Source organism: Montipora capricornis, chromosome 9 (genome assembly GCF_036669925.1).
Source record: "Montipora capricornis isolate CH-2021 chromosome 9, ASM3666992v2, whole genome shotgun sequence".
Taxonomy (NCBI): domain Eukaryota; kingdom Metazoa; phylum Cnidaria; class Anthozoa; order Scleractinia; family Acroporidae; genus Montipora; species Montipora capricornis.
In genome coordinates, this window is record NC_090891.1 from 37,706,016 (window position 1) to 37,718,515 (window position 12,500).

The 12,500-nt window shown below is 42.3% G+C and overlaps 2 protein-coding genes across 5 annotated transcripts in view; one reads left to right on the forward strand and one right to left on the reverse strand.

The window, feature by feature from the left end:
• Positions 1-8,762, forward strand: part of LOC138015466 (nucleolar protein 8-like) — a 19,644-nt gene extending 10,882 nt beyond the window's left edge. For all 3 annotated transcript variants that reach the window (XM_068862533.1, XM_068862534.1, XM_068862535.1), the window contains 6 exons: positions 1-671; positions 2,112-2,264; positions 3,642-3,937; positions 5,521-5,752; positions 6,520-6,805; positions 7,878-8,762. The exon at positions 1-671 is cut by the window's left edge and continues 806 nt beyond it. In XM_068862533.1, coding sequence (XP_068718634.1) covers positions 1-671; positions 2,112-2,264; positions 3,642-3,937; positions 5,521-5,752; positions 6,520-6,805; positions 7,878-8,035 — 1,796 coding nt within the window. In that variant the 3' untranslated portion in view covers positions 8,036-8,762. The remainder of the gene's footprint in view (positions 672-2,111; positions 2,265-3,641; positions 3,938-5,520; positions 5,753-6,519; positions 6,806-7,877) is intronic.
• The window catches only part of LOC138015464 (fibrillin-1-like), a 30,857-nt gene continuing 27,063 nt past the window's right edge, over positions 8,707-12,500 (reverse strand). For both annotated transcript variants that reach the window (XM_068862532.1, XM_068862531.1), the window contains 2 exons: positions 11,424-11,500; positions 8,707-11,214 (listed from right to left, as the gene is read on the reverse strand). In XM_068862532.1, the coding sequence (XP_068718633.1) occupies positions 10,391-11,214; positions 11,424-11,500 (901 nt within the window). In that variant the 3' untranslated portion in view covers positions 8,707-10,390. The remainder of the gene's footprint in view (positions 11,215-11,423; positions 11,501-12,500) is intronic.

Genomic DNA, 12,500 nt, shown 5'->3' on the forward strand with positions numbered 1-12,500 from the left:
GGCGCTCGGATTCAAAAATGTCAAAAGGTATGAATGGTGGTCGGCATAAATTGTCGGAAAATAGTGGTGAATTTGGCCGTGGAGAGAAGAAGAAAGATCTCGAAAAGACGAGACTACTAAATAAAGTGCAATCCTCTGATAGTTCAGATGATTCGTCAGATACAGGGACGTCACTGGATTTGAGTGACGACGAAAGAGCTGTCATCAAAATCATCGGAAAGAGAAAGAGCAGCTCACAGGCAGAAGGTTCAGTAAGTGAAGCACGGACCTCTCACAGTTCTTTCAAAAATTGCGACAGCAGCATGTCAAAAGAAAAAACTTTGTCCGTTGATCATGAGAGCGTTGCTTCCCGAAACGGCGATAGAGAAACAACGCAGTCCTTTGGGACTGGCTCTAAGGACCTTTCATTTGGATCCCAACAAGTAAAAACTCCGTTAAAAATGAAAAACGAGAAAACTAAAAAGGAACTTTCAAATGAAAAACGACTGGGTGCCTTGTTTGAAAGACAGAAGAGTGCAGCGGCTCAAAAAGATATTATCAAAGATGCGTTGAAGGCTCTGGACTGTCCAATGCGAAGCGGTGATGGAATGAAACACATTGTTTTTGATGACGATGAAGACAACGTTGATGATTCAGTTACGGAGACAACTGTTGATGCTGTGGGTGAAAAGGTTAGTGTTTCCTTCCGCTGTATCTTTACAACTACTTTCAAATAACCTTACTGAGCCCAAGGTCAGGCTAAGCATTGATTTTTAAAGCAAAGATTGAATGTTTCGATCTGCGCGGAGTGGCTATTGTCGTCAGATCCAGGGAATGTTGCAAAAGCGACATGTACGTAGCAACCTCATGTCGTGGAAATGCGCATATCTTTCAAGATACCACCGATGACCAATTTAGCCGGTAGAGAACCGGACTTCAGCGCGGGACGCGGGCGTAGTTCGAAACTCTACCTTAAAATGACTGAGAAGGTCATGTGGCTCACCTCAAATGATCACATCAATAGATGTTGAATAAGTTCATGTTTTTCGTCCTTAAGATTCATCTCTTCTTCTACAGTAAACATAATTTTCGTTAAGGTTTCCCATTTCGTAAGCGGAACAAGTTCCTTGAAGTGAACATGGCTCTAGTCTTCCCATAAAATCACATTAACAAATTAATGTCAGTTTTTCATGCGTCTGACCTGTTATTGATCATGAATTGCGTCATAACATTGCCAAAGTAGCTATGGATCCACGAGGCCATAGCCAAGTGGATCCGCAGACTACTTTGACAATGTTATGACGAAATTCATTGTCAATAACAGGACAGACGCATGAAAAACTGACTTCAATTTGTTTTTTACAATAACAAAATAAGGCAGAGGGATCAAAATTAAGTCAAAACAAGAGAAGAACGCGGGACAAAAATGTGAGAAACTTCAATCTGACGTGAGCAATATCGCGTCATTATCGCATAAATTATAAATTTATGTGTCTGTCCGCTTATTGACAATAACAATTAGCCAATGAGCGCGCGAGAATTTTGCAGTCATTGTAAAATACAGTCATGCTTTGATAGAACTGAATTCAAAAATTATTGAAGGGTTAGACCAATTCTGCTTAGTTGTCTTGGTCGGCGCCTATCACAGAGAAACGAGAAGCAGCTTTAAAGTTAGTCAGTCGTAAGACGAGCTAAATTTTCATGCTGCATGTAAAAGCGAAACTGAGAAATGGTAAAATGTGATTGCCATGTACTTTGTGTACATGTACAGAAACCAGTATGGGCCATATCCCAAAACGTGTTGATCTATTTCATTTGGCCTTGGCCAATCAGCTTACCGTATTGTCTACTGCAAAAGTCTTGCAGTAGCCGTTTTAAAAATATATAATACCGAAAACTGATGGGCCGCATTCCATCGCAGATCAAGACGTCTGGGTTGTGGAGCTCTGAGCTCTTGTACCATTTCAAGGAAATTTAGCTATTTCATTTTTCATTGATGGCTTATCGAAGTTGCCTTCATTTTCACTTTGGCGCAAGTGAAGACTATAGCTCATGCTCCCTAAAGTTAAAAGCTCAACGTGGTACTAACTTCGAATCCTTTTTTTTTTTTTTTTTTCATCATCGTATTTCAGATTTCAGGATCCAAAGCAAGCTCGTGGCTCGGCTTGGAAGGCGACAGTGATGAAGACAGTGGTCAAATGACTGATGACTTCGATTCTGATCATGATAAAGACGCTAAACTAGTTAAAGAAAAACCCCAGTTTGAAGGAAAAGCCGGCGAAGAGGTTGTGTACCACTTAGTTAAATCTTGACTTGAATAGCCCTTATGCGTGATGACGTCTGACTAGCTACTTTCACCACCAAGCCTCAAATTCGAAAATCAAACTTTTAAATTTTAGCATGTTTTAAGTGCCAAAGGAACAAACTTTTAAAGAAAACCGACGTGCGAACAATATTGCATGTCCAGATGATGTGAACAATTTTGTGCAAACGAGGCTTGGTGGTGAATTTTGAGCATATGCCGTAATCATGCGTAAGGCCTATTAATCTGAAATGTAGTGTAAGAGAAAATGCTTGAAAGATCGATCCGATGAAAGGCTGAACCAGAATTCTCTTTTTCGCTTTTTCCATAATACGCTTTGTTTGCCCCTCAAATTTTGCATAAACCATTGTTTTCAAATGTTCTTGGGAATATGCAGTGTCCCCAAGAGGGTCTGAAAACAATGGTTTATGCAAAAATGGGAAAGAGTGGGGGGGGAAGGGGGCGGTAACATGGTGTATTATGGGGAATGCGAAAGTAGAGAATTAAGAATTTGATCAGATGAGATAAGTTGGTCGGGAAAGGGTCAGGGTTAGGGATGGAAAATTCACAAAACTGTCAAAAGCTGTATCATTCCAAGGCCTTGAAATGCCCACAAACACATGTCACAAACGGCGTCAGTGAAAAACTTGCGATTGTGGGGAAATACAATTTTTTTCAAAAGTACCAAATTTGGTTGCGCGAAACGACCAGACCATCTCGTAGCCTGCAGTGCACCTGCAGTGCATGCAACTTATTGGGGAAAGCGACTTACCTCCATTTTGCCTACAGTCTATCAAGCCGCCATGTTGGATGGATGTTGGGAGGGAATAGGACGAGGAAACTGAAACTCCCCCCCTCCTCCTCCTCCTCCTCCTCCTCCTCTCCCCTCTCCTTCCCCCCTCTCCTCCCCCCTCCCCCCCCCTTCCCCCCACCCCCTTCGCCCCTCCCCCCTTCATTTCTTCTGCTTCTGTGACCCACCCACTTGATGGAAATTTATTCCTTTCCGCTAGATCTTCCTCCGCATCACAAGTTCAAGAGCGCGGTTAAACATTCCGCAAAGGACATCCTGAGCGTGTGGCTACCGTCTCTCTACGTTTCGTTTCCCTGGCATTAGGTCTTTGTACAACAAATAGGATTTAATAACACGAAGTGCGCAATGATTTGACTTCAGAAAGCTCTAATGATCGATTTAGAGTACGCCTCTGATCAGATGGCTCGTGTTCGCATGTCATGTTCGCCATATTGTGTGACCTGGCTTGCAACATGGCGGGGTATTCACGTTTGCTACGGCGCCACGTGACGTTTGCAAACCTCTATAGTAGCAAATAAGACTCTTGAAATTTCTTTTAATTTACTTTAGCTCTTCAAGTTACAAAAGACATATTTCGGAGACAAGAGATTCGTTCTCGATTCACGTTTTCTGGAAAGCGACGAAGACGATGAAGCGGCCACTGACGATTATCGTGAGCGCGTCACTGGGGAAAGGAAGCGAGTAAAATCGAAGGAACCAGTGAACACACACGACGAGGACGATACGAGCAGAAGCCTCAAAGAAGAAAAAGAGATGGAACTTAGGGTTCTCGGCAGTATCTTAGGTACAGATTTGAGGGCAGAGTTTGATCAGGAGGAGATCCAAGTAAAGGAATCCGGATTCAGGTATTTTGTTTTCCCGGTTGAGTCAACGTAGCGCAATCGGAATAAGCCTCCAAAACAGGGCGTTCGACTTGTTGCTTTGTTACAACCTCGCATTCGGAAACTAACGAGGGAGAGGGTTGTTGGGATGGTCCTTGTTTTCAGTTGCAGTTGCCTTGAGATGAAAATAGCTGGGAGAAATTATTGCCTTGGTGATGGTATTCGCGAACGAGTAGTTTATCAGATCTTCAATGTTTGGTTGTAGTTTGATGTCGGCTTAAAGCTCAGTCTAAATCATGACTGAACTGGAGACTTCGTAATCATGGGGACATCTATACAACAATGCTAGATTTTTCTGTTGTTCTCGGAAAAGGATAGCAAAGGGCGACAAACTGTTCGAAAAAAGTAGGAATGTAAGGTCCGTACTGTGATGTCGTTGCCTCAGAAAAAGTGAGAACTCAAGCCAGGACGACGAAAATATCAATTCGAGAACGTCATCTTAAGCCGTGTTCACACTCAACGTTGATTATGATCAACTGAAATTCAGGCTATCTTACTCCATTCATTATGGTTCTGTTCACATGTGCGAAAATTGAAATACAATAGTCAGGGTAACCTCGCAGTGTGAGACAAGACGGCGCCGTATCGCGTGGCTGCCACGATTATCACCACCATGCTTGAGGGCGAGAAGAGAACCAAGATAGCTTCCGAAAATAGAGGAAGACAAATTCAACTCTTCGCTCCATAAAGCGATTAGAAGTTTCGTCTGGTTATACCACCACGTGTTCGCCATTCTGTTCAATTACGCACCGTAATTACTTCAAACAACCCCCTTGAGGTTGTTCGCAGTAATTACAATCCAATTATAATCAGGGGCTGTAATTGGTTGATGTGAACCCATTTCATATTTAATTCAATTATACTGAGTTCGATCATAATCGAGGCCTAATGTGAACACGGCCTTAGCCTATAGAGCGGTTTTCAATTGAGTGTCGAAAGTAATTGCTTTGGCTTATGATTACTTCACTCAGTGATTGGTTCAAAGTTCTCGCGCCACTTTTTCAACCAATCAGAAGTGCAACCAAAACCAATAGTGGCTAGCGCGTGCAAATTTTCCCGCGCTTTGTGTCGGCTACGTGTAATTACTTCGAGTTTTGATTGGTTTACTGGATTGTCTCCGTCCTTTTTGATTGGCTTAAGTAATTACTTTGGCTTTGGTTTTACGACACTCGAAACTTGCAGTCGTCTTCGTTACAGAAGGTCCCCATAACTCGTCAATCTTTTGACACTCTGACCATTATTCGTCGGCCTTAGGGATTCCGTGCTCGATTGTCGAGCTAGCCTGCTCAGCAAGCATTTCCGTGGGAGTTTCACAGAAAAGAAAGACCGAGAAGCGTACTTTCGATGTTTTGACCAAGCAAAAAAGTGAAGAGAGGCGAGAGGAGGGAAAGAATGCCTCAAAGCGAAAAAAAAGGGAAAACACTTGCTTTAAAATAGGAACCCGTTTTATCTTACCTTGACTCCGACTTACAAACCTCGTAAACGCATGCACCCGTGAATTAGAACCAAAAAATTGTGAATTGAAGAATTTCTTGGTTATTTTTTAGGAACTTAGAAGCGGTGCGTTATGATCCATCACGAGAGGACCACAAACAGTTTGAGCGAGTGAATACAGAACCAGAAAAGGAAGAAGAAGAAGAAGAAGAAGAACAGGAAAAGAAAAAAGCCTCTGTGAAGAAACAACAACAAGAGGACCCAGTGTTACCAAAAGTATCCCTGGACAAGTATTATGAAGTGAACACGACATCACTGATTGACCTGTTCGGAAATAATAAAGAGGTAAGCAGATCATTGTTCATTTTGGTATAGTGGATGGCTTTCGCATTGTCAGTCATTTTTGACTTAGTTGTGGGCTGTCGAAATATCATAGTGGCTGCTCTTCTCCGGTATAATAGAGTATTCGAGGATCTAAAACGACGCTGTCGTCGACAAGAACTCAAACACCCAAAAACAAAAGCTTTGATAAGTAAGGACAATCGTTCCGCAGATCCATTGTTTTGTCCATTGAATCTCCTTTATGTCGTCTGCGCCTTCGTCGACGTCACCCTTGCTCAAGGTCCGTTACAGTTATTTATGGTCTACAACGAGTTCCACCACTGGACAATCCTGGTCCAGCCACATAAATTCCTTGCGTAAATGAATTTACGAGTACCAGCATCACCACTGATAATTTTGTCGTTTCAAATGCTGTTACTTCGCTTTAGTTCCAAGATAATCTCGCGTCTTTGGATTTGTATTTCTACTTTTGGTGATATACTTCAAAATTTCCTGCCACATTCTTAGCCAATCAGAGGGTAAAACAAAACCGATCTTGATTGGATCATCTGCGGTTTCCCGCGCTCAGCGCCGTCTGCACACGTTGTTTTGCAATCTGATTGGCTCTTTTAATCACCAATGTCTGTTGTGATTGGCCGAAAAGAATTTTTTGGTGTGATTTTAGTTACACAGCACTCAAATGAGAATTGCTCTTTGTTCTGAAGAGCAATTGTCGATTGATTGTATTGTATTTTTTGCGCAATCTTTTGCCTTTGTGCCTTCGTTTTAAGGTTTCGTCCAAATTCACCTTCCTTTCCCAAGAACCACTGGAGAGCAAAGATTCGATCGATGTCGAACACAGCGATATTAGTCCACCAGAGGACATTTTAAAGAATCCCTGGCAGCCCGCTCTCAAACTACCTTACGACAGCAGCGACGACAACGAAGAAGATGGAGATGACATGATAGCAGATGCCTCTGTTTCGTCCGATGATCAACCAGTGATGTCATCAAAACCACTTGACGAACTTTTCTTTTTTCATCCTCATGATCCACAATTAACCAATCGGATTAACGGTGAGTAGAGGCACGAGGCAGCGTAGATAGGTTAAGGGGCTTGCCTTGAGATCAGGTGTTCCCGGGTTCAGGTCGTGCCTCTTACCACTAGAGGCATGAGGCTGCTCTTGTTCCTGGTAGTTCCAATACACCTCGGCTGCGCTTGTGAACTACCAACTGCTCTGCCTCCTGCAGGTGAGGGATTGGTTGAACGTGCTTGAAAGCTATGAAAAGCTCTCGAGGGTAGCCGTAATTTAACTACGTCTATTTATATTAGGTGTCTTCTCTTTAGTTTTCGATTTGCAGGCTTAACGAGGCAATTTTCGTTTTTTTTTTCTGGCTCAAATAATTACTCGAGTGATCGCCGGAAAGACAGACAACTACAACCAACGTTAAAGGGACAGTTTCACGGTTTAGCCTATGTCCAAGCTTAAGCGCTAGCAGTTGTAAATTTTACGGTTTCTTACTGTACCAGATGATGCTAATTAAACACAGAGAGTATTAAAGCAAATACACTGAACGACTAAGGCCCAAATTTGGTGGAAGACACTGCGGGTTTACACAGAAAATATCTAATTTAGTTTTGATCTCGAATTTATTGTACGGGTCGAAAATTTATTCTACGCACGAGTTGTCATAACGCACGAGTAATCTATTCGCATGCAGTAGGTTCATAACACAAAGGAAATGATTACAAAAGTAATTCCAATGAGTAATCCATTACTATGGGATTGTTTCCGTTTCCTGCATCAGTGCTTTCGATTGTTTCAATAACAATGGCATTAAATGGGCTGACGTGACAGTTTGCCCATGCGCAGAGACGTGAAACTCTCCCTTTAACTTGACGACTTGCACTTTTCAATCATAAACATCCACCCTATTTCATTCCCAAGGCGTTCAGTGTTCAGACTGTTAATTTTCTGCATCTGCTTCGATTTGGCGATTATTATCTTAGCACTGACCTTACGATGCCTTGAAAAAAGTTCCACCACGCAGTAGATGGTCCTCTTCGACCCCCTCGACACTCTCTTAGACACCCCACCCACCCCCCCCCCATCTCCCAACTAAGAGTACTTTATGCTCCCCTTTCCAGACGATATCGAGCCTTTCATGCGAAACGAAGGCCAAGAGGATGTACGTGCGTATTGGCTGTCTGTGAGATATGAACTCAAGCTTGACTATAAACGACAAAGAAAGGACGCCATACGTTTGCAGAGAAAGATGGATATTAAAAGGTCGCGGCACAGATGACAAGAGCAGTGTTAACAGAACAATCAGAAAAACACTTTACAAGGGGTTACGTTTATGCAAACGGTGGCCGTGTAGCACTTATATTTCAACAGAATTAACTATGAGAGGGTGATGTGAAGTGCTATTTTCTACCCATGTCAACCATGTGAGCGTTAGCCCTACTAATGGTAATGGGCCAATTCAAGCAGAGAGAAAAACTCTGACCAGGGTGGGAATTGAAGCCACGACCTTCGGGTTAGATCACCACTGCTCTACAGACTGAGCTACAAGGTCAGACGGGAGCAGTTCGTTGGAATTGAAGATGTCAAATTCACGGCAATGAATATGTGCAAGTACAAGGGGTTACGTTTATGCAAACGTTGGCCGTGTAGCACTTATATTTCAACAGAAACAGTACTTCACATCACCCTCTCGTAGTTAATTCTGTAGAAATACACTTTAACCTGCATGTACAAGTAAAAGGCTTGTTCAAAAAGATCAGCAAGGATCAACATGTCTCAGCGTGAAATGTGAACGGAGGAACATAGACACGGACGGTGGCGTTCCATGTGCAAGAATCATTAGCCCCATCCTAATGGCCGCCTTGAATTCCAAGTCTCGTCTGTGCTTTGCAAATATTAAATCGTTCTATAGATGTTGCACTTCTGATGTGTTAACTAGTCATTTGTTTATGATTGAAATCTAATATTTATTTTATTTGATCAGTAATAAACTATCAATGGACGCATTCTTAGCACTACGTTTCCGTCCGAGAGGTTCATTTTTAATCATGTACAAGGAGCTTTAAGAGGAAACTCGAGTACTGTATGGAAGATCTATTATTCATCCTTATGTCATGGGTAAAGCAAAGTCAAACTCCATCACCTCATTAAATCATTGTGATAATTTAATTACGAAATCAGTTCTAAAATCGAAAGGAGTACATGAAAATATCCGTTTACGGCACCCCTTTAAGAAAATAAAACTCGATGAGAGGGATATTAAGAAGGGCTTATATCGCGCAGGTTTTTCTTAGTCTCTGATGAAAAAAAAAAATGTCAGGAACACATCAGAATTCAGTTGGAGGGAGTGCAAAGAGCATGGTTATTGCATTAAGAAAGCTTCTACGAATTGTTATTGCTACTGGGGGAGCTTAAGAACGGTGCCTACTAATTCAAAGGTATTTTCCCGGTTTATGAATACGCGGGAAAAATCAGACCCTAACAAGTGTCATTGAAATTAAAAAAAAAAAAAAGGAAATAACCACGCATTTTTCAAAAGATAATTAATCAACAATATTTGGCCCGAAAAAGCTATAAAATACGAAGCAATGTACATGTCTTACGAAATGTCCAACCTACTCTTGGTAGGTGTTTTACCCCCAATGCTCTTTTTTCGCAAATCCCATAATACAGCCGTTCATTTTGGGGGTTGTCAGTTCCAAAAGTAATTAACTAGTATTGTTTTTATGTAAAGAACACCCCAAAACGTATTTCATTTTATGATGGGGAATAACCTATTTTCTTTTTGAATTCCAAGAGCACTTGCTGGGTTTTGCTTTCTCCGCATAGTTTTAAACCGCGCAAAAATATCCCTGTAGTAGAAAGCACCACCCATCAGAAACCCGAGTTTCTCGAGATGCGAAGAACGTATGCGCAATAACAATAGTAGGCGCCGTCCGTTAGGAAGCGACGTTTTTGAGCCGCAGACGGCAACGGGAAGCGAGAAATTTTCCTTTTTAACTTGTCTTTACGATAACGAATTTATATTGCTATGCATGTTTTCTCTATTGGAGACGATTAGCGTAAAAAAACTGGGAGAGACTATTGTCCTAACATGCAAAATGTTTACTTCCGGTTCCGTCCATGGCTTAAGAACGTCGTGGCTATATGGGCTGCGGATCACGTATTGTTACAGAGCCTCGCTTTGTCGACATGCCCGAATCAACCTGCATAATATTAATTTAAGCCTCCGTTTGTGTTTATAGTAATAAGAGATCAATTTTTTTTATAAACTTAATTCTAATTTTCGCTCTTGGGCTCGCTTCAAAAACGAAGCTGACGCATATGTGTGAGTCTTCACAAAAAGCGTGCTCTACCGTATTCGCTATTCGCTTTTCCAGATTTTGCATAAACGATTGCTTTCAAATGCTCTTAAGAATGTGCAGTGTCCCAAGGGCATTTAAAAACAATGGTTTATGCAAAATGTAGGGGGCAAACAAAGTGTATTATGGGGAATGTAAAAACATCGAATACTTGTTAAGCGCAGCTACAGCAATGCGTTAAATTTAACTCGAGCGGTCAAATGTACAAAACAGCATCAAATAAACAGTAATTTCACGTCCTTGAAAATACGGACGTCTCGAGTGATCCGCACTTAATTTTTGTTGTTAGCACTTCGGAATCTGATCCACTTCAAGAATCTCCCTACATTGGTGTAGCCGGTGTATCGGTAATTGCTATGGCAACCGTTGGCAAACACGCTCAGTCCCCAGCTCGTGACTCCTCCCACAACCCACTTGGTCGAATTTCGATTGGTTACTGAAAACATCAGCGGCGAGCCGCTATCGGCGATGCAGGTAGTATCCTGTGGTTCCTTGTAACCAGCGCAAATCATATGACGCTCGTCGTATTTCATATTGGACCATTTGCAAAGGGATCGATCCTTGACGGAAACGGCTGCTTCGTGCAGTGTGCTGCGAACTTGATGATCAGGTGTCTTCCCCCAACCGACCACGATACCATCGCTGGACATTCCAGATTTAAGAAGATGCTCGATTTCCGATCTGCTCGGCAGACAGATTGGTCTTACGTCTTCACTGATTATCACGGGTCTAACCAAATGAACCAGGGCAATATTTGCGGATAATGTCTTTGGATCGAAGTCCTTGTGGACTACAATCTCGGAAACGTCGTGGAGCACTGGCGTGTGATCTGGTGACCAACGCTTGTAAGCCCCGAGTTCCACCTTAATGTTTTGAGGCGATATTTTTATGTAACTTTTAGATACAGAAAAGGGCCCCAAATACAAACAACGCGCAGCTGTAATGAGCCATTCCTTATCGATGAGTGTGGCCATGCAGCCCTCGATATCTCCAAAGACGCTGAAGTGAAGCAGCGCTGTCCAGGGCCATTTGGGATGCCCTTGAGGAAGCCATTTGCCTCGGATAATTGTGTTTGCCAGGGGCGCAATACCGCATTCTACAACAAAACAAAATGGAATTTTTTAGGTTAAACAGTCAGAAAAATTGTAAGAATAGCCCTTTTCAAGGCCAGGAGAACTTTAGATTCTTCTTTCAAATGTAGGTTATAATCTCCAGGGAAACGTCGTTTAAACAGTAGGGATTTTTTTCTGTTCCATTTCGGCTCCAAACAAGATTTCGGCTTGAGCTTGTGTTTTAATATCTCACCTTCAGTGTCCTTCAGTTTTCTGCAGGAATAGCCATCAACAGAGAGAAAGAAACCCATTTTGCAGGAGCAGGTGTAGCTGTTGACATTCAAAAAAATCCATTATTATTGAGATTTAATAGTAGAGTTTCGTTCCCATAAAACGCGTGACCGAGGGCCGTATTTTTAATGGACGGTGAATAGAGGATTAGCTTGGGGCACTTCCGCGTTGTTGTTGAGGGGTAGGGGAGGGTGGCAGTATAGAAAAGGTAATGGTAATGGACTTATATACAGCGCCTAGTATCACATTAGTTTCGTGACAGATGGACCACCGGGGGTCTCCCCCATACTCTCGCGAACAGTTTGTGGATTCTACAACGTCCCATACACCTTATTCCAAAATAGCCGCCATTTTAGTATTCTTTCGTTTGATTGCAAATTGGCCCTTTTGGCCTCGTTGAAGGTTAAATATTCTTTTGAATTTTACGTTTGAAAGCGAGGCCAAGAGGGCCAATTTGCAATCAAACAAAAGAATACTAAAGTGGCGGCCATTTTGGATTAAGATGTATATTGTGGTGCTTAACGGGAAGTGTTGTGACACGGCCTTCGGTTTACAGTCTTTATCCGAGAAGACTTCAAAGTCTAACCTTTTGCAGAGAACTTACAGAGGCGGCAATTCTTCCTCAGTTATTTTCAAGACCCTGACTATAGAGTGTTTTCACGTGACGTCACGGCTCCCATTTTGGTGTTCCTGAACAAAGGAAGGGCAGCCATGTTGGTTTCCCCAACCAATCCTCCAAGAATACACCATTCTCGAATTCTCACGGCTGGACTGGATCTAGCATGGAATGGAGGCCAATGCGGGAAAATCTTTTCAAATGCAAAGTAATTTGCCCGCATTAGCCTCCATTTCATGCTAGATCCAGTCCAACCGTTAGAATACGAAACTGGCCTATTGAGCTCTATTGTCATGCAAACCGCTTTCCTTTGTTTCGATGGCAAAACAAAGTTACTGATCACGTGAGTGAAAACACTCTATTGGTTCGACTGGGGTTTTGGAACCCGCGATGAACTGAGAAAAGGAAAGGATAGGATAATTT